Source organism: Gambusia affinis, linkage group LG10 (genome assembly GCF_019740435.1).
Source record: "Gambusia affinis linkage group LG10, SWU_Gaff_1.0, whole genome shotgun sequence".
NCBI lineage: Eukaryota > Metazoa > Chordata > Actinopteri > Cyprinodontiformes > Poeciliidae > Gambusia > Gambusia affinis.
The window spans coordinates 28,241,723-28,261,619 of record NC_057877.1 but is presented as its reverse complement, the minus strand read 5'-3'; the positions used below and the strand labels follow the sequence as shown (position 1 = coordinate 28,261,619).

The 19,897-nt window shown below is 35.6% G+C and overlaps 2 protein-coding genes across 2 annotated transcripts; one reads left to right on the top strand and one right to left on the bottom strand.

Annotated features, from left to right (window-relative positions):
- The first annotated feature begins 852 nt into the window (after positions 1-852).
- smim7 (small integral membrane protein 7) lies at positions 853-3,076 on the top strand. Its single transcript, XM_044128541.1, has 5 exons — positions 853-993; positions 1,196-1,237; positions 1,326-1,378; positions 1,513-1,603; positions 2,400-3,076. The coding sequence occupies exons 1-5, from the start codon at positions 968-970 to the stop codon at positions 2,413-2,415; spliced, it is 228 nt and encodes a 75-aa protein (XP_043984476.1). The 5' UTR covers positions 853-967; the 3' UTR covers positions 2,416-3,076.
- Positions 3,077-3,308: 232 nt separating this feature from the next.
- Positions 3,309-19,855, bottom strand: si:ch73-40i7.2 (FYN-binding protein 1). The gene is made up of 17 exons (XM_044128531.1): positions 19,770-19,855; positions 18,810-18,906; positions 13,686-14,253; positions 12,582-12,684; positions 12,001-12,056; positions 11,870-11,907; positions 11,212-11,264; positions 10,751-10,880; positions 9,247-9,409; positions 7,175-7,316; positions 7,065-7,081; positions 6,506-6,566; positions 5,322-5,364; positions 5,074-5,236; positions 4,818-4,851; positions 3,948-3,985; positions 3,309-3,843 (listed from the first exon to the last, which is right to left on the bottom strand). The coding sequence occupies exons 2-17, from the start codon at positions 18,819-18,821 to the stop codon at positions 3,806-3,808; spliced, it is 1,659 nt and encodes a 552-aa protein (XP_043984466.1). The 5' UTR covers positions 18,822-18,906; positions 19,770-19,855; the 3' UTR covers positions 3,309-3,805.
- Positions 19,856-19,897: the final 42 nt, after the last annotated feature.

The window sequence follows — 19,897 nt, the reverse complement described above, 5'->3', positions numbered from 1 at the left end:
GCGACAAAACATTTCTTGTTTCTACCGAGGCCGAAAAGTGACTCAATTAAAGTGTGAATATAACGCATAATTTAAAATACATATATGAATTAGATCATTTGTTTAATTATACTGTTCCAATTCAGTATTAAATAATTAAATTTGAAAATATTTCAATAAAATTAGCATTTCTTGTGTTAAATGTTAAAAGCACACTATTTTGTCTTATTTTATTTATTATTCTATTTATTTATCTTTGCTTTTATTAAGCAACTATTTTATTAAGCATTTTTTCAATTCTGTTATACCAAGATACCAAAGTACTACAATTTGTCACATCAATGTTATTTATTGATAATTATTACCCTTTGTATAATTAAACATAAGCACAATAAAAGTTTAAATATGTATACATTTTGCATCTTTCTTGCATTGTGAAAATTTTTCCATTTTATCTGCAGCTGAAAACAGAAACATCCTAATAAAAGATTGTAAAATGTGAGAGGAAAAAATGATAAAACATTCTTTTATTATACTGCTCAAATTATTTAGATATTGATTAAAAAATTATTTGGATTCAGCTTGACAACATAATTTCTTAAGGATAAAATAGTATAGTTAAGATTCTGAAAATTAATCAATTTAACGCTGTTGACAGTGTGACGTCATTCACAGCCCGTTCTCCTGTATTTTGTATACTACAGCATATCTTAAAGGTGCAAGTTAACGTCTTCTCCTTTGTTTCATCTGCTTCCGTCTTTACACTGACGACAGATCACACTCAAATTATTCAAATCAGATTAGTCGAGGTATGCCTCGCGTTTTTTGCAATTATTTGCGAATGGTAAAACGCCTTCTGTGCCTTACAGGCTAAATCCAGGGCAAAGAAAACTATTATCCGCCGTAGAAGCGTTCTAAAATCTTATTGGTTACGTTCCCGCGTACGTCAAGAAACCAGGAAGTAAGGTGTTTCTGTGATGTGGAGAAAATGCTCGGGGATCTGTTAATATTCGGGTAATTTCTAAATGTTATTTTGTTTTGTTTACAAAGCAGAAAAGTTTCTACTGATTAATTTGTTTTGAGTGTGTCGCTGTTTCCCAGTTTAGCGGGAAAACATCGATGAATGTCGTGAAGCGTTACTGCCAGCACAGCAGCTAACGCTGGCCTTAGCTTTCTGGTTAACAACAAAATTTCAGTGTCTTTCTATTCTCTTTAGGACGCTGCTGGTGAATGCAGGAGCTGTGCTGAATTTCAAGCTGTGAGTATAGCCACCATTTTAACTACGTTAAAGCTAATTTAACAACCGGTTTGCTTCAGCTGATGGATTGTTTGTTTTTTTTTCTCAGAAAGAGGAAGGAGTCCCATGGATTTGCAGATGAGTCCGGAGCTCCAACAACAGGTCTGTATAAGTAGAAGTTAAGAACTAGACTGAAACCTTTAAGTTTTTACTAATAATGTCTATTTACTGAAGAATCATTTTTATTTAATTGAATCATCTGGACATTTCTCATATATTCTCCTGCCTGCTAATAGGAGAAAACGTCAGAGAGTTCCTCCTCAGCCTGCGGTACTTCCGGATCTTCATCGCTCTCTGGAACGTCTTCATGATGTTTTGCATGATTCTGTGAGTGATTATCTGCTTGTTTATTTCTGGACTCAACAGCTGACGGGTTAATGTTACTGGCTTAATTTTTGCTGCTGCAAAATCAAAAATTGGTGACAAAAAAACCAAGAAGTGGGTCAATATTATTTTCTTAGCGTAGCGCTAATACTCTGTCATACATAATGATGGTTTGATGTAAGCAAGAAAAAGAAACAAATTCACTTTAAAGTTAAGCATTTTCATTTTACTTGAGCTGAAATTTTTTTTATAAATAACACGTTGTTATAATTTTATAACTGAAGGCTGTTTATCTTGCTCTAAAAGTGCCACAAAATAAAAACAAAGAGTTGTTTGCTTTATCTTTCTGTACAAATTAAAAGTGACTCAACATTAAGTCCTTGTTTTGTGTCAGGAGGTGCATTTTAAATGACTGTTAGTGTATTTAATCTGACAGCAAAAATGTTTGCAAAAGGTTTTTTCTTTTAAACAGATTCTAAACTGTAATTTGTATGTTTGAAATTAGGCTTATGCAAATTGGCTAAATTCGGTATAGTTTCCTTTAATGCGAACCAAGAAATGGTAGCAGTGTTCAGTATAATTCTTTGTGTTGAAAGTGCGACAACAGGCATTAATGGTAAACATGTCCCACATCGGCTGGTTTTAGGTGACTCCACCAGATTGGTCAACTAGGGGTTAATAACATTTCCTAACTGGTACTCTGTATTGCAGTGTTAGAATGAGGATTAGGATCATTTTGACTTTTCATATTTACACCACTAATATTCTGCTATTGTTGTAAATCTTGTTTTTTTTCCAGACTCTTTGGATCGTGATCGGCTGAATTAAACGTTTCAGACAGATGCTACAAACTTCTCCATGGCTGGACACTTAGCCCCTTTTGCCCTTTTAAAATCGCAATAATGTTTAAATTCCCCAAAATGTTACTGTATTTCAGGCTCAGTCAGATAACCTGAATCATATTTATTTTCTTTCAAACGATGTAAATTAAAAAAAATTTTTTTAGCTTCAGCTGTAAAGTTATCTGTGTACTTCAGATTAAAAATGAACATAAAAATTGTCACCATTATTAGGATTGTCACTTCTTGTTTATATTTCACAGACATGACACATTCCTAGTTTTATTTATCAGATATTCTGTGAAAAGTATTAAATTTAAACATTTTTCTTTAAAATCAGCTCATGTGACTTGTAAGGAAAAAATGCTGTATATACACTATATTGTAAAGGTCCTTATGTTTAATAAAAATAACTATTCCTACTGTTTTCAGATGTTATTTGACTTTAAATGTATTTAAAAAGTCAATTGATCATTTTGTTGCTTTGGTCTATAAAGGGAAACAATATCCAAAACTTTGTATAAACCAGATTTTAGTTAAATTTGTTTTAACCACATGCAAAATATCACTTGTTTTCTTTCTTTTTTTTAAATAGAACTGAAAACAAGCAAGAGGGGTAATAAACTATGGTTTATGACACAGGTGTCAAAAACTTTCATTTGAGTCTCAACTGCTCCTAAAAACAGTCCCAAGAACTTTAAATCTGTTAAGCTTTTTGGTGTTTGAAAAATTAACCATTTCAAAAACCTTGTGATTAAGTCACAATGCACTGTTACCTAGCAACCCCAGCAGAGTTCCAGCATGTTTGGTCAGCTGGTTTTACTGCTGCATCCGTTATGTTTTGTAAAACAAAAACACACACACTTCAATCAGAAACAGCTTTATATTTATTTTAAATTATCCTGGATGCTGAGAAACACAAAGCAACAGAAATAGTGTATTAAATTTCTATACAAGCATTTTGACAAACAGTGCAATAATCGGTTTCTATTTCTCAGTGTGGGTGTTGATATGTTGCTTTTATCAGGAAATATGTTTGGCTTAGTTTATTCAGTGGGCAGAGTTTGGTTATATGTCTGCAGTTTAAGTTTGTTTTTACTGAAACTGATTAGTTTGACTTGTTTACATCACAGTTTATTTGTTTGAAAGAACCAGACAGAAAATCAGTCCTTTTCTGTCCAGCAAAGCTTAAAATAACAAAACTTGTAGAAAACGCATTGTTTTCTGAACCGAGTGAGGCGTCTGTTCCCATGTGGATCTCTGTCGGAGCTTGACGGTTTTATAGTTTGAAACTCCTGAAGTTTTTTGTTTTTGTTCTGGATAGTTTGCTCCCTTATGTTGAAGTGCAGATTTAGTTTGAAACGTTTCACTGATCCATGTTTAGATCGTCGTTGTCGTAAACATCTACATTTTAAAAAGACAACAAAATGAATAAATTAATAATAGATTTTAATTTTGTTAAAATTTTATACAAAATCTGGAAATATTCGAAAAAAATGCAAGCTCACCGTCAGGGTAATCCACATCATCATAAATGTCTCCTTCCCTGAAGAAAAACAATTATTCTGCAACGTTAGTTTAAATTCTTTAAATCATTCAAACAATAATTCTGTCATTATTAAACAAAAACATCAGCAATAAATTTAGTCTGGAGTTGGAAAAACTCCAGCTCACTTCCATGTGTGCACTTTGCTGCACTTTGTAACTTTATAACTGCTCTTGGTAGGCAGTTGCTATGGAGTTGCCATGACAACTCCATAGCAACAAGACCTGAGCTTAGAACTAGATTGGGTGCTGTGGTGGCGTAGGGGCAAAGCACGACCCACCTATTGAGGTCTTAGTCAATACATGGACTAAGGCCACCGCAGGTTCGATTCCCGGCCTGGCGACATTTGCCACATGTCTTCCCTCTCTCTCATTACACTCTCTCCTGTCAAACTGCTTTCAAATAAAGACCACTAGAGCCAACAAAACCTTTTAGAACTAGATCTCACCTCCTTCCTAACTTATGAACAATACAAGTACATTACAGCTAGAACTAGATTACAATCTGAGTACTCTACCCACCTCTCTGAAGTACTAAGATAAGTATCAGGGATATTTTCTGTGGAAGTTACTAACAACCAAAATTAGCTTAGCTAAGGTAGCTTTTATCTGCTAGCTAAGATAGCATGTAGCTTACGTCTTAAAGTGTTAATATAAGATATTTCTTTAAAACACATCTAGAAACTGAAAATAAATCTATTTTGACAATAATTTACTGTTTTTCTTTGTTTTTTATAAACAAATTACAAGTCATTATTTTTAAACCTAAATAATTACAAATCTGAACTTCATTTACACTAAATAATTATTAAAAGAAGCTGAGATTTACTCACATTGCGAGAAGAATAGATTTTGACACATATCCATCTGAAAAACAAGATATAAAATACAAATAAATTAACAGAACCAAATTCACCCTGTGCTCTGAGACAAGTGTAATTATTTTGCTACTTATACTTATAAAATCCTCCCAAGTTAAAGGTTATGGTACATTTGAAAAGTGGTAAAATAATCATGTAATGAACTTCTCTGATAGGTCTGTCTTCACTCTTCAAAAACAAACAAAGGGAAGTTGGACGGTTTCCGTACATTTTCCAAATCGGTTTCGACACAGAAACTTCTTGCTGTTTGTCTCTTCGATGACATCAACGACTTCTCCCTGAGTCACCTGCAGGTCCTTCCCTCCCAGCTTCTTTATGACACAGCTGGGGTCCACCATCATGCTGCGCAGCACCCGCAGAGGCCCGTTGTACTGGGAGGAAACAGTCGCTTCTATGAAGAAATAATCCAGACCGATACAAAACAAAATCTACAAAAGTGAAGGAAAAATGTGTCACCTTAAATTTTTTTCGTAGCTCTTTTTCCTCTTTGGGGTTTATGCTGAAAGATAAATAATCAGAATTAATCAAAGTATCACTGAATTAGGGAGGGACAATAAATCAATAACATCTTGTTTATACAATAAGCAAACAATCAATATTAAAACAAAGTTTTCATATGGCATCACACCTCTGTGAACTCTGTAGCTGACAGCCATCTTGGTAGGCAGTTGCTATGACAACAATTTGTTCATTGTTGTCAGAATCTTAGAACTAGCTCTTCCCTCATTCTTTTCTAACTTATCAACAATATAAGTACGATAGAACTATTACTAGATCACAGTTGTTGACTATGCTACCTACCTCTTTATAACACAGATAAATATCAGTAATATTTATTCTAGTACTTACTGCCAAACTAGCAACATTAGTTTAGCTAATGTAGCTTTTAGCTGGACATGTAGCCTACATGTTTGTTACTACATGTTCTTACTCTGCCAGCAATAAAAAACAAAAATCAAAGAGCTATAAAGTAATAAATTAGAGCAGTCAATGAACATGTGGTATATTCTCTTGTCAAGTCCATAACACATTTACTTAATCTCATAAAAAATGTGATTATTATAAAAATAAAGGTTGTTTTTTTTTGTCTGTGAGTCCACCAGAGGGCGCTACTAGCTAACAGTCCTCTGGGTACAATGTTCTACTACAGTATATTATAATCTTTCAATCAAATTATAACAATTAGTATTTATTAAGAGAATTAGAACATTGTGTAGCAAAACCGGTCAATGAGTATTTTTATTAATGTAAATAAATATGTTACACTTTGTAGAATTTAAGAATAATCCGAAAGAATTTCTTCTGTGAACAGAGGAATCAACTAACCCGCTCACTCTTTGGTTACTTAGCAACAAGCTGCTGGGTAAAAAGCAGCTTCAAGTCCCGTCCACCCCAAGTTGGGTTGCCTAGCAACAGCATGTGGAGTAACTTGTGCTGCAACAGTTTAAGGTTTCGCCTCATAACTGCCTAAAAATAAAAAACCAACGGTGTGGAGTGGAAACTGGATGAAACAGGAAAGGTCTTTTCAGATATTTAAAACAAAAAAACTAATCAATAATTATCAATATCAACTGATATGTTTATACAGTGATATGTTTTTCAGTTAGACTGAGTGCTAAGTAAAGATCTAATAAGGTTACCTGATCTCCAGTGGAGGAGGAGGGAAATCCTCAGGCAGCGGCTGAACGTCGTCATATTCATCTAGTAGCAGAAAAATAATGTAACTTATTAGTTTAACTATTGGTTTAATTTAATGAAAACAGTTCAAAAACATGCAAAAGCATAAACTTTTACACATTAAATAGGATAGATTCTGGGAAATTAGCCAAAATAAAATCTCTCTGATCGTATATAACCACTGGTTGAAAACCTCATCCTCACATATGAAAACAAACTAATAATAAAATGTGAGTTATGGGGAAAACATGAAGATCTGCAGCAATTTAAAGGGTTTATTGTAAAGTAAACTGGTTATGGATCATAAAACCATAGCAAAACTATTTAAATATTTTTCAACTAAAGTTAAATTAACAAAACTACAGATTGTCAGAATCCAGAAAATTTATTCAAGTAAATCTAAAAAGTACAGCGTAGTAAGAATACTCTTAAAAGTTAATTTTTTTTTTTTAAAAGTTACTCAAGAAAATGTAACCAGTTACTACCCGAATCTGGTGTCTGTGTTGTTATGATCAAACTCACCATCGTCTTCAAGAAAGCTACAAATCACAGAAAAAAACAGATTGTTGTTAAAACAAGCAGCTAAAGCTTCACATGTAAATCTAAAAATAATCCGTCCTCCGTCCGGTTACCTGTCCCTGCTGTTGGACTCCATGGGCGGGTCCGGCGGCGGCGGCGGTAAATCAAACGTATCCATTTTTCTCAGCGGGGGCATTCTGTATTTTTTAACTGCTTCATAGTCGATATCCACGCATGAGTTGCTGATGTATCCGTCTGGAAGAAAATCAAAAACAATGTGGTGTTAGCATGACAGCTAGCTGAGACCTTTAACACTGAACGATGATCAGTATTTATCCATAAGATTATTTTTGCTGTTTTTTTGGAGAATGTTTGATTTTATTTCTCAAAAACCAAGTTCACTGTTGGAGAAAACAGATGGATGAAACATATTTCATGAATATTGTTTGCTGCAGACGTATTGTACCGCAAATTCCAGGAAAGAAACGTTAAAGGGAATTTTTACTTCCTCTAATTCCAAACCTGAAGGAAAACGTTAAAAGGTTTTGTATCCAATGACTAGTCCATGTAGCTTGAGCAGGAGTAAACAGTCAGACCACAGAGAGGACTGTTGTTTGCGAGCATAAAGTTTGTAAAGTAAGACATGATAAATGGTCCAATGGTTCTGACTTTTTATTAGTTTGCTATCAATATAAAACATCTGTTGGTGTAAGCAGATGGAGTTAAATTAATCTGAGTTCTGTCCAAACGATCCTTCTGGATAATTAGCCATAATATTTAGCATAATTTCTGCTCTTCATTCTTAGTGTTTGAGCCAAATGAATGAATGCATTTGGCTTAACTTTCATTCAAACCAACCTGTGTGTAGTATTTGCTTTGAGCAACTTTCTAGGAACAACAACATGCTATTATTCTGGGTAAGCTAACTGCTGAGAGACTGTTCAGGTTTAACTAACACAAATAAAAAGCTGATCATGCTAGCAGGAACAACTGAGAAAAAACATGCTAATTATTAATTATTATTATAATTTAGGTCTCACTTGAAAAAGGGATTCACAATCTCAGGGGTGACTTCCTCGTGAAATAAAGGTTAAATAATTAAAAATATAAATAAAATGATCTATTCTGTTGACACATTTGTTCACAGAAAGACAGCTTCATGCCTGAGCGAACCATGGAAACAATGCTGGTCAGAACTGGAGCAGAAGTCACACCATCTATGAAACTACCGCCACAATTAGCCAGACTTTGTGTGAATGCTACATTTATTACAGCAGTGAATGACAGACAGACAGACAGACAGACAGACAGACAGACAGACAGACAGACAGACAGACAGACAGACAGACAGACAGACAGACAGACAGACAGACAGACAGACAGACAGACAGACAGACAGACAGACAGACAGACAGACAGACAGACAGACAGACAGACAGACAGACAGACAGACAGACAGGGCTCACAACAGAGTACTTTTAAATCCCATTTCAAAAGAAAATGTTCTCAGTGGTTAAATCACCAAACAAATCTTCACTTAAAGGTCTGAAACTCAAAGTGGAGAATTTTCTGTCATTACTTTTGTCTTAGGTTGTTTTCCAAATATAACTTCATCACTCTTGCAACTTTCCACTTCGTTATTGGCAACATTTGTAAGTAATGATGATATACACCATTTAAAAGACTGCATAAAAGCCTGGGAAGAAAAGCATAAAGAAATGATGGATCACTAGAGACTTTTGCATGCTGCTGCAGACACCAGTAACCACAGTAACTCTCTTTGTTCGCCACCCTGTCTGAAACCAAGATGTTCACCAGCCTCCATGCTGCCATAAAAGTCGACAGCTGAAACCTGTTAGTTGGTTAAGGTTCATTTCGGCTTTCTGTCCTTGCTGCACTGCCGAAGGTAAACAAGCAGAGTTGCAATTCTACCAAACTTTTATAACCTAACATGTAGAGTTTATTGTCATCTGCATACAAACAAACTGCTGTATTCTGTAGTCATTGTAAAGCAGTGCAAAAACATCCCTTATAGCAGCAAGAATAACACAAAATACCTCACAAAGTGGTAAAGAAAAACTGCAAAAATAAATTTTATCTGCTTCTCCTTGTCAAACAAAGAGACTTGGATTGGAAAACTTTGAAACTTTTGGTTTTTTTACCAAGTTTTCAGTCTGAGACTCACATTGTCCGCTGAGCGATCGGGCCAACCATTTGCCTCTGGGGTTATTCTCCACGCGAATAATCTCCACTCTGTCTCCCTGTTGAACGCTGAGGTCCAGTTTCCCTTCGGCCTGCCAGTCGTACCGAACCCGGGCCGTGTGCAGAACGTTCTCCTCACCTTGTAGCTACAGAGGGCAGAGCAGAAAGAAAGCCAAGCGGATCAAAACTCTGGTGAATTATGGTGTTTTACACACAAACTTGCAGCTTTTTCAGCTGGTCTGGTTCTATGTAGTACAGAGAAGTAATCTTGAATTATTAGTCTTTCTGCTACAACATAAGCTTTTTGTAAAGTTTTTCCATATATGTAGTGTGATATCTGCAGTTTTCAATATTTTTCTTTAAGATACAAATACAGCACAAAATTATGTACAACATGCTAAAACATAAAAGGGTCAAACATGGGCTATACATTCCTTCTAAGACATAAAACACTTTCCATTAGAAGGAAAGAAGGAAAAAATACATTCCAACTATACTTTTATTATTATGGTAAATAAACTCATCTGACAGTTTTGGTTGCATCTTTTTCTGTTGGCATTCTGGTTAATGCGCAGTCCCATCTCAAACTTACACAAACAAACATAAACATGCCATAATCTATCAATTTTCAATCAGCTTTTTGCACCAAAGATTTAAGAATGCATAAACACATTTTCACTGAGGCTCTTTTAATGTATTTACAATTATAAATTACCATTTGTTATCACTCTGATCTTACAAAATAGATCAGGGTGTATTTGCTAATTTATTGCGAAGGAAGGCAATACTTTTGTGAGACAACGAAAAGAAAAAAATCTACTTCCACTCTGCACTGTCAAACCAAATTACTTCAAAAACCTGTTCCCATCGTCACCTCTGGGGGGCGCTGCACCAATAACTACTGAAAGAAATGATACACAAACCTTTGAAGAAGACACTGAGCCCAACTTCCTTATCTACGAAATGTAAACAAACATGGCGTAGCGTCAGATTTTATCGGTAAGATGATTTCTCTTTTGTTTTTGGCTAAAGACCACGAACCAATTGTCCCGCTAGCAGCTGGAGCTAGGCTAACACGTTTACGTTGGTTGCATTTACCCAGAATGCCCTGCGCTGTAGTCTACTGCTGCAACAGCGTCGCCCGTAAACATTGTTCGTAGCACCTCCAATAAACATAATTTTAAACTTTATTGTCCATAAGCAAGCATCGCTTTTAATTTGCCCAGCTTGGAGTTACAGACGCTGCTTGTAACTTTAACTTTAGACACTCTTTCACGTGTGTCCGGTAAAATAAACGTTTCCGCCTCATCTTACTGTTGATGCGAGGAGCGGCCATATTGAAACACTAAATCCACATTACAAATCCTGAGTAATCGGATTTTCTCCCAGTTTCGACTTCAGACGGCGGTCCAGTTGATTTTTATTTCCACTGGGAAGAAGGACTTTCCCAGTACAACAGTAACGCAGCGCTAGTTTCTCCTCTTTACCTGAAAGTTTCTCTTCAGCTCAGCCTGTTTCTTCTGACGCTCCAGCTGCTCCTTTATTTCTTGTTCCTGCTGTCTTTTCGCGTCCTTGTTGTTTTTTTCAGGAATTGAATGGTTTGCCGACACTTGTTCCCTTAAAAATGACAAAAAAATATTGTTTAAATTAATTTCATAAGCATGGTTTACTCTTTTCTGCCTTTATGTTAAAATTATGCTTTAAAATGTATCAGCTGATGTTGCTTTTTTAGTTAGTCTAGATTGAATTTACTTCAGTTTTACTGGTGAAATAAACGTGTAAGCAATATAAAGTTAGAGCTTTATTTGTTGAAGCATCACAAGTCGCAGATGATATAAATAAGTTTAGTGACCAATGGCTCAGAGGCTCAAGCAGCTGTAACCATAATCTACTTTTGGACATTAGAGAGATTAAAAAAACAACGTGGAGACAGAAAGTTTATACTTACTCATCAATAAACTCATACACATCATCATCTTCATCATTGTCATTATCATCATCCTGCAAGAAAAAGTTGTTTCATTTCTACTTTTAAAACAGTAAAGAGTTTTAGGTCAGTAGATGAAAATGATCGTCAATCAAACTGAAACTCAGTATTTCATATTTATTGATTTTTTTATTTCGTTCTCAACTACTTTTCTACATTATCTTCTTTTGGTTTGAGAAATCGATGACAAGTCTTATTTTTAACTGCTTCTAAATAAAAACAATTCCAAACCTTAATTTCAGATTTCCTCTTGAAATGTAGTTTCATTTTTGCATCATAGTTTCTGAACTCTACCTCCAAAAATGTTTTATTTTGATCTGATCTCAAATGAAAACTTTTGCATTTTGTGTATTTAAGGAAAACGCACATAAATAATCAGTATCGATATGATTTAATGATCTGAAACCTAAGAAATGTTAAATGTTTGAAAAGTCATGCAATGAAAACTTAAGTCATGTTAATCAGATCCAGTCTGATTTAAATAAAGTATTGGGTGAAAAGTCTAAATACTGTTTATATCTCTTTCTTTACTTGTTTAATTATCCAGGAAAATATATTTTAAAAAGATTTTCATATCAAAAAACTTAAATTTTTAACAGTTTTAAGAACCCGCACTTACTGCATCCATGCAGTGGGAATTATTATCGCTGCAGGATTCTGCAAAGACACAAAGCAAATTTATGTTAATTTGGTGTTGAAACATAAATGATGTGTTTATTGTTAGATGTTTTTCCAAAGTATTCAGCTCACCGTTCTTTTCAAAACTTCCAATGTCGTCGTAGGTCTCCTGTTCATCTTCAAAGTCTCTGAAATCAGGAATTAAATGTGTAAAAATTAAACTATAATGACGAATCAAAACAAAGTGAATCAGAAGAAAGTGAAAGTGACAAGAAGAATAAAAAAAACAGCAAAATTTAGAATTAAATATGTTTAGAATCTTTTTTTAATTTTCTGTTTTCATCCTAAAACACAAACTAAACAGTTAGAAAACAAAGTCTTTGTTTCTCAGTTTCTTTGTTTTCTCAGACTTTAATATTTTCTGATCTTCATCTAAAAAAAAACCTTTAAAAATGAAGAGTCTCTGATTTCCTGTCAGCAGCGAACGCATCTCTTTCATTATTTATCTTCTAATCACGCTTCTTAAGATTTGGTTTGAAAGCCTGAATCATGTTTTACGCCGGAAACACGCTGAGAGTGATTCTGCTTTTAATGCTGTTCTCTAAGATTAAGAGTCTTCTGCGCTTTATTTGATCATATTGATGTATTTCATGAGCCACATGAATAAAAATGGCTCTGAAAGCTGGATGCACTGTAAAAACACGGGTTCTCACACGGAGGCGATCTGCCGCGGCAGCCTGTTGGGTTTGCTGGATCTCTGTGGCGGTTTGGGCGGACTGGTCACCGCCGGAACCGGCATCCTCACATCCGTCGAGTCTGGACCAGAAAATATGGAACAGAAAACAGAAATTCATTCAGTTTCCTGTTCAGTTTGTCTCGGGTTTACAGATTAATGTAAAAAAAATGAACTCACTGCAAAAAACATAAAATCTTTCCAAGTAACTTTGGTCCATTTTCTGGTGCGAATATCATATAACACTTTAAATAAGACAAAACTAACTTACAAGTAAATATTCGGTTTGTCAATGATTCTTTAATATAGATATATAAAGATTGTTTAATTTATACATTTTCCTGTTATAAGTGAAATAATCTAGTAGATTTTTTAAAATAAAAATGAAGGAATTATTGACTTTAAACAAAATCTTATGTCTCGCTGAAAAGTTGCTTGTAAGTTAGTTGGTAAGATTTTGTGTTTTTGCAGTGAAGAGCTTTTCTCACCTTAGTTACACTGAAAAAACACAAAATCTTACCCAGTTGGTTTAGTTTCTTGTGGTGAGATTTTGGCCTGTTGAACAATAACATCATTTGCTGGCAATAAATTGTAGGAATTATGGTGATAAACGAAAATATTGTTGTGAACTATTTTTAAACAACATATCTTCGTCTTCCTAAAATAATGGCGTTTATTTTCTAAATGTGATTTTTTTTGTTGATTTTTCATATTGATATTTGCTTAATAATGCAAGTTTGTCTCTCAAAGATAAATAAACTTTAATTTTGTATCAAAAACTTCACAATGGAGCTGGAAAATATTTTAAATGACCCAAAAAGTAACAACAAAAAGAATATAAATAAATGAAATAGATTATTAAGTCTGAAGACAAAATATTAAAATTAATGACCTCATTAACATTAATTATGCGATTAATTGTGACAGATATGATGTCATGCTTTTAACTATTTTCTTCACTTCTGTGTGAATATTTAAGCAAAAATTATATATATTGAATCAAACTGTTTTGTTTTTATTTGTTTTTTTTTCTTTTTGACTTTGTGGAAAAGTAAAAAATGAAACATGATTGTTATGAACTTACATCTCCTCTGGTCGCCTTGGGCGCCTCCTCCTGCTCTCCGGGTCTTCCTGAACGGCTCCAGGTTGACGTTCGGGGGCCGTTTGGGCTTTAAGGGCAGCGGGCCCTCGGGGGGCAGCGGCCTGCGGAGCGGGGTCACCTCTCCGGAGCTCTTCTGCCGGGCCGGATGGCGCAGCAGCAGCGGCGTGGTGGCCGGAGACGGACCCAGGACCGGAGACCTGGCCGGAGACAGCGACGGCCCCGGAGCCCTCTGGTGTGTCAGCATCATCTTCCTCTGCAGCATCTCTCCGGTCTGCTTCACCTTGTTGGAGGCGTCTCCGGACTGAACGGAGGCGCGGTTCGAAGGTCGGTGCAAAGGAGCAGCAACAGGTGGGGGTGACTCTTCCTTCGGAGGCCTCGCCAGGCCTTGGTAAGGTCGTGGAGGGATTGCTGCTGATATTTTGTCGTTCTCCAGCCTCCCGAATCCTGGCCGTGGAGATTTGGGCGAGCCGCTGTCCCGGCTGCTGGTGTCGGAGGCCCGGGCCTGGCTGTTGAAGCGGGCCCGCAGAGCCTTCACGTCAACGCTGTCCTCCTGCAGAGAAAACACAGCGGCACCAGTTCATCTGCTGCTCTGCGTCTGCAGCAGGAAGTCAGCAGGCAGCACGGCGCAGGGCATCACCCCCACGCACAAACTCACTCTGCAAACTTCCACGCTACGCTTTCACAAGGTGCAACCGCTCCGCTTCCTGGTTTGATTCTGTCAGAGGTGACAACTCTCTTTGCAGAGTAAGAAACTTTTATGTTCTCTGAACTGCAAGGAAGCAATAAATCCCAAGAAGGAATCACTTCGTTCAGGTTTCACTGCAAGAGCATGAAGTATCACAAAGTAATTTATTTCTAGTTTCTACAGCAAATATCTTAGGACTCCTGAAATAAGACAAAACCATCTTATAAGTAACCTTTTAGAAGTTTGTTTTAAGTCAGTAATCCCTTTATATTGATGAAAAAGTTAAAGTTTCACTGTCAGATTATTTCACTTCATTTGTCCCAGGTGATAGAAGAAATAATCTGCTAGTGGAACCAGAACCTTTTCATCAATATTAAAGAATTATTGACTTAAAAAAGCTCCTATATGATGCTGATAACATGAAAAACTTACAAGTAACTTAAGTACCAAGATAGATTTGGTGTTTTTCTTGCAGCAAACAAGCCTGGAAATTATATTCACGCTGTTTATTATTTAGATTGTGGCGTTTTTCTTTTCTGATGAAAACATTTCATTATCAGATTACCTGACATGTAACATAGAAAATGTCTTGTTTTTATAATGAAGCACAGAAAAATGTAATAACACATCATCAGCATGAAAGGATGTAATGTAACCCAAAATTTATTGGCGTCACATTTTACTGTTTTTCTGTCTAAAAGACAGTGAGCCGTTTCTCCTGCTAGCGCGACTTGTATTTACCCAGAATGCCCTGGGCTGTCGTCCACTTCCTGCTTTTCCATTGAACAAAGACCAGAGATCCACTGATTTTACCTGAATGTACAGGATCAACTGATTAATCTGATTTACCCGTATGCAGATAAAAACTGCTTTGATTTGATTGATAAAATTATATTTAAACACACAGCTGTTATGTTATTATGTAGTTACGCGTCTCTCTGGAGTCTACAAGCGTGCTGCATTAGTTTGCTTGTTATCATGTAAAAGACGTGAAATTTCACACTTTTTTGGCCGTCTTGGTGTTCCGTAGACGAGAGTCAGAGTGGAGTGAGTGTCAGATAAATGATTATTATTTTAACTCACATCAGTTTCATTGGACATTCAGATTGGTTGAACAAAGAAAACACAACAGAAAATAAATTTTTGAGCAAAATTGTGAAAAATGAGGATAAAACTGTATGCAGACGCCACTGACCTACATTTATGTTCAGTTAAACAGTTAAACGACCACCTGACATAATAATAAAATAATAATAATAATAATAATAATGAAAATCCTCCTGAGAAACTCCAAACCTCTCTGGTTGTTTCTGAGACTTTTGAGCAGCAGAAACAGCAGAACCTGCTGATGTTCGATGTGTTTCTATAATCCCACGTTAATCCCATCATCCCTCCACTGAAACCAGCTCTATGCCCGTCTGCAGATACGTTTATTTACTCACTGAGACAGAATAAATGGGAAAAGCCTCCCTGGACTCTAACATCCAGTTGTTAGTTAATAAATCCCTGATTGGCTCAGCAGCAGGATTTATTAAAGATCTGCTGCAGATAGACATGGAGGAGCAGCATTCAGCTTCTAGACGCCACAAATCTGGAACTAACTTGAAAACTACAAAACAGCAGAAACACTGATTTCCTTTAGATCAAGGATAATTTGGGACAAATGTGTTTTAAGTGAAAGAATCTGCCAGTTGGATTATTATTTTCCATCAATATTAAGAAATTAGTTAATTAAAACAAGTTAATTTTTCATATTTCTTCCTGAAAAGTTACTGAGTTTCATCTTATTTTAATCTTTCTAAAATATTTTAACTAGAAACTAAACCAGAAATACTTTGTAAGACTTTGTGTTTTTGCAGTAAAACATTTTTTACAGACAGAGGTAAAGATGTCTGTTTTAAAAATAAAGTAAGTAAGTAAAAGTTTATTTATAGATTGTAAAAACAAAAATCTGCAGTTCAAAAGGCTGATCAAAGGATTTATAAACACAAAAGTGAAAGATTTTATATCTATAGTTTTAGTTCATTTTATAAACACAACATAGTTCCAGTTATAGATTTTTCCTATTAATTATTGTTTTTATTTATTTCAGTTAACGAAAATGTTTTCTCAATTTCAGTTTTTACTATTTCATAAATGTTAGTTAACTATGATAACTGAGATCTCAGGATGGTAAGTCAACAACAGAACACGTTGCCTTTTCCAGCAGCATAAAGCCGTAAAACCAGCTGACCAAACCTTCTGGAGTTCCACCTGGGTTGCTAGGTAACGGAGCTGGGCTCCACGGGGGTTGCTAGGTAACCCCAATGGCCCTTCTATTTTTGAAACGGTTTAATTTCCAGACACCAAAAAACATGAACTTGTTGCCAAAAAACAGCTGGGTAAATTTTTTAAAGTACATTTTTGGAAGCAGTTGGGACCCAAAAATAAAACAGAACAAATTTTTAAAAAGTGCAGGTTTCTTTGTTTTTGTTGTTTGCTTTAGTTAATTTTAATAACCTAGCCTCGTCTGCAGCTTGCAGCCACATCAAACCCGGCTGCAGACGGTCACATCTTCAGTCAGGAGGAAGAACGTTGATGACATCGACGGCTGTAACTCTGATGTGTCGACTGAGGCTGGAAACGTCGCACAGCCTTTTAAGATAATTTAAAACAGAACCCATTTGGTTCTGTGACAAAAGACTAAAACACTCTGCTCACATATTCTGAGCTAACGTTACTATTAATCTACAACGTCCACTAATCACGTCTCTTTATAACCGGTTTTACAATCATCGTGTTGATGTGGTTTTCCAGCCTGTGACAGGATCCACAACACTCACATAATAACAATTCAACAATTATAATTTAAATATTTTATTTTAGCCATGCATCATTTCCACCCAAAACTAAATTCCATCTTTTTAAAGCTTTTGTTTACTCAACATTTACTTCCACTGGCAGATTATTTCACTAATGAAATAAAAAAATTTTCAGCACTTTTTAAACCATTATTGAGCTAAAACAAACTCTTATAACTTACTTAAAAGTTACTTGTAAGTAAGTTTTGTTTTAATTCAAGTGTACTAAGATATTTGCACTATAAGACGGTAAATTTTTATGTTTTTGTATAAATAAACTTTTACCTGCTTACCAAATAAATTTGCTCAAACTAAAAGTTGATTGAAGTTTCCACTGTGTGATTATGTTACTGCAATAAAATATGAATCAATTTGAAGACTTTTAACACGTTTTTACCAGGATAGTAAACGTGTTAATGTTCTTTACGTGAGTTTTGTTCTGTTTTAAACCATTCCTCTTTATTCTGATAGCGGTGGGGATCAGATCTCAGTGAAGTTTGTTTCTTTTCTTAAAGGCACAGTTGTTTTCTGGGGTTCATAATTTACGTCAGTGTTTTTAAAAATAACTCGTATTTAGGACTTTGAATCGTTTTCAGCTGGTCAGAGAAGCTCAAGCAAAAATCTTTTTGGTTTAGTTGAACAAAACATGAACAAAACTACATTGTTCTACTTAACGAAGGGCTGAATCAATCAAATTAATTCTGATTAATCAATTATTGAAATGATCGTCAGCTAGTTTAGTAATCAGTTAATTAACTGGAATATATGGAGTTGAAAAAGGAACATTTTCTGAGAGAAACTCACCCAGAACAATAGTTGAGCCAAACAGTGTAAAAAAAGGATTTACAATTTGCATTTAAGATGGAAATATTATCTATCCAGAGCTTTTCATTTGGCAGTTTTAACTTCACCTGGAAAGAAATTTTGGGAGAAAAAATCTCCTATTGATCACTTTTCTATTATTTATCAGAGTTTATTTGGTCTTAACTCAGAGATTCAGTGAAGGAATAATGTTGCATTTCAGGCAGTAATATTTTATTTACTGATTCTTAATACTCTTATTCCCGTATTTTAATGTATTTAAATGTTGTATGAAATAAATGAAACATCGGCACAATGTGCCAGTTTCTTAATTGATTAATTGATTACAGCTGCAGCCATAATTTACTGCTTTCATTAACTGTTCTACCTAAATCTGAGTCTCTAAAGAATTTTGTAATTTTATCCATGAAAGGTGTTTGTGTTTTTATTAGCTGAAACAATTGATTTAATCAATTAATCATATTGAAGTAACACATTCAGTCATCAATTAATTGTTAGCATACAGACTCAGAAAGACCTTTTGCAGAAAGACCAACACAATAATTCAGCCAATAGTCGTATTGTTTTTATCAGCTGTTCTTATTTCTGTAAAACTTGAGATTTTATCTTAAAGTTGTCGTGTAAATAAACTATTTTAAATCTGACTGAATTTCAACAACAACTTTGCTGCAAATAAGAATCAAAGGAAGGGAATCGATATTTTGTCCAATGTCAAACGGAGGACGAAGAACAGGAAATACTGCAACCGCACGCCTCTACCTCAGCCAGCATCCTGCGCCGGTTGCCATGGGAACGCCCCCTCTGCACCAATAAGCTGCAAGCTCTGCTCGCTGCCGACTTTATACAGCGCCGCTGACTTTCATAATCACAGGGAACAAAGGAGGCATTAAAAAAAGGTTTCTGCACCACAAAACGAGCATGCACCAGAAGCACCGTTTTCAGTCAGACGGGGAGAGAGAGCAGAAAAGGACCGGTGGAAGTGTGTGTGTGTGTGTGTGTGTGTGTGTGTGTGTGTGTGTGTGTGCAGACAACGGCCTCACCACAGACTATAGCTGTGCAGGTGCGAAGAGAAAGCGCACAGAAATTAGATCTACAGACCAGAGCAGCAGCAGCAACATAAAAGAAAAAAGAAAATGACTCAATCGCGGTGAAAACTAGCATGTAGCTGGAAGGTTTCGACATGTTTGATGTGTTAAAATTAGGCTTTTCTTTAATGATGTAAGTTCTTAATAAGGCTAAATAGGTAGGACAGAAAACAGCAGCAGCCGAAATAAAGAAATAATTAAAGTTTAAGAGCTAATGACTGGGTTTTTATAAAGCATTAAAAGTCAACGTGTAACATTTTAAATCCAGAATGTTTTGTATCTCATCAACAGAGAGCGAAGGAGGGAAGCAGCACTGTAAATAATTAACTGGTGATAACTGTTTAATAAAGGCTTCCATTCACCAGCTGCAGCCTGGACATTCCTCCTTTTTTAAAACCTCAAACTTCCCTTTTCAACAGTCTGGAAAACACAAGTTTCATGTTTTCTTAGTTCAAAGAAGGAAACTGAGGTTAGACCAACAGAGAGGCGAGAATTTCCTCATCTTTAGACTAAAATTATCCCTCAGTGGCGTGGAGGAAGTGACCAGAACAAGACTGAAAGGTGTAACTCTGGATTCACCAACAAACTGGTTGGATTTTTAAAGACGTACCACTAAAAAAAATGAGTTTCTTACCATTTGGACTTGTGGGTCGACTCCTTAGTGTGTGGAGCGATCCATGTCCGGCAGTAATTCCCTGTTGTCCCGGCCGAAGCTGCTGCTGCTCAAACAGCCTTATGACCTGTGTGACTACAGTTGAGAAA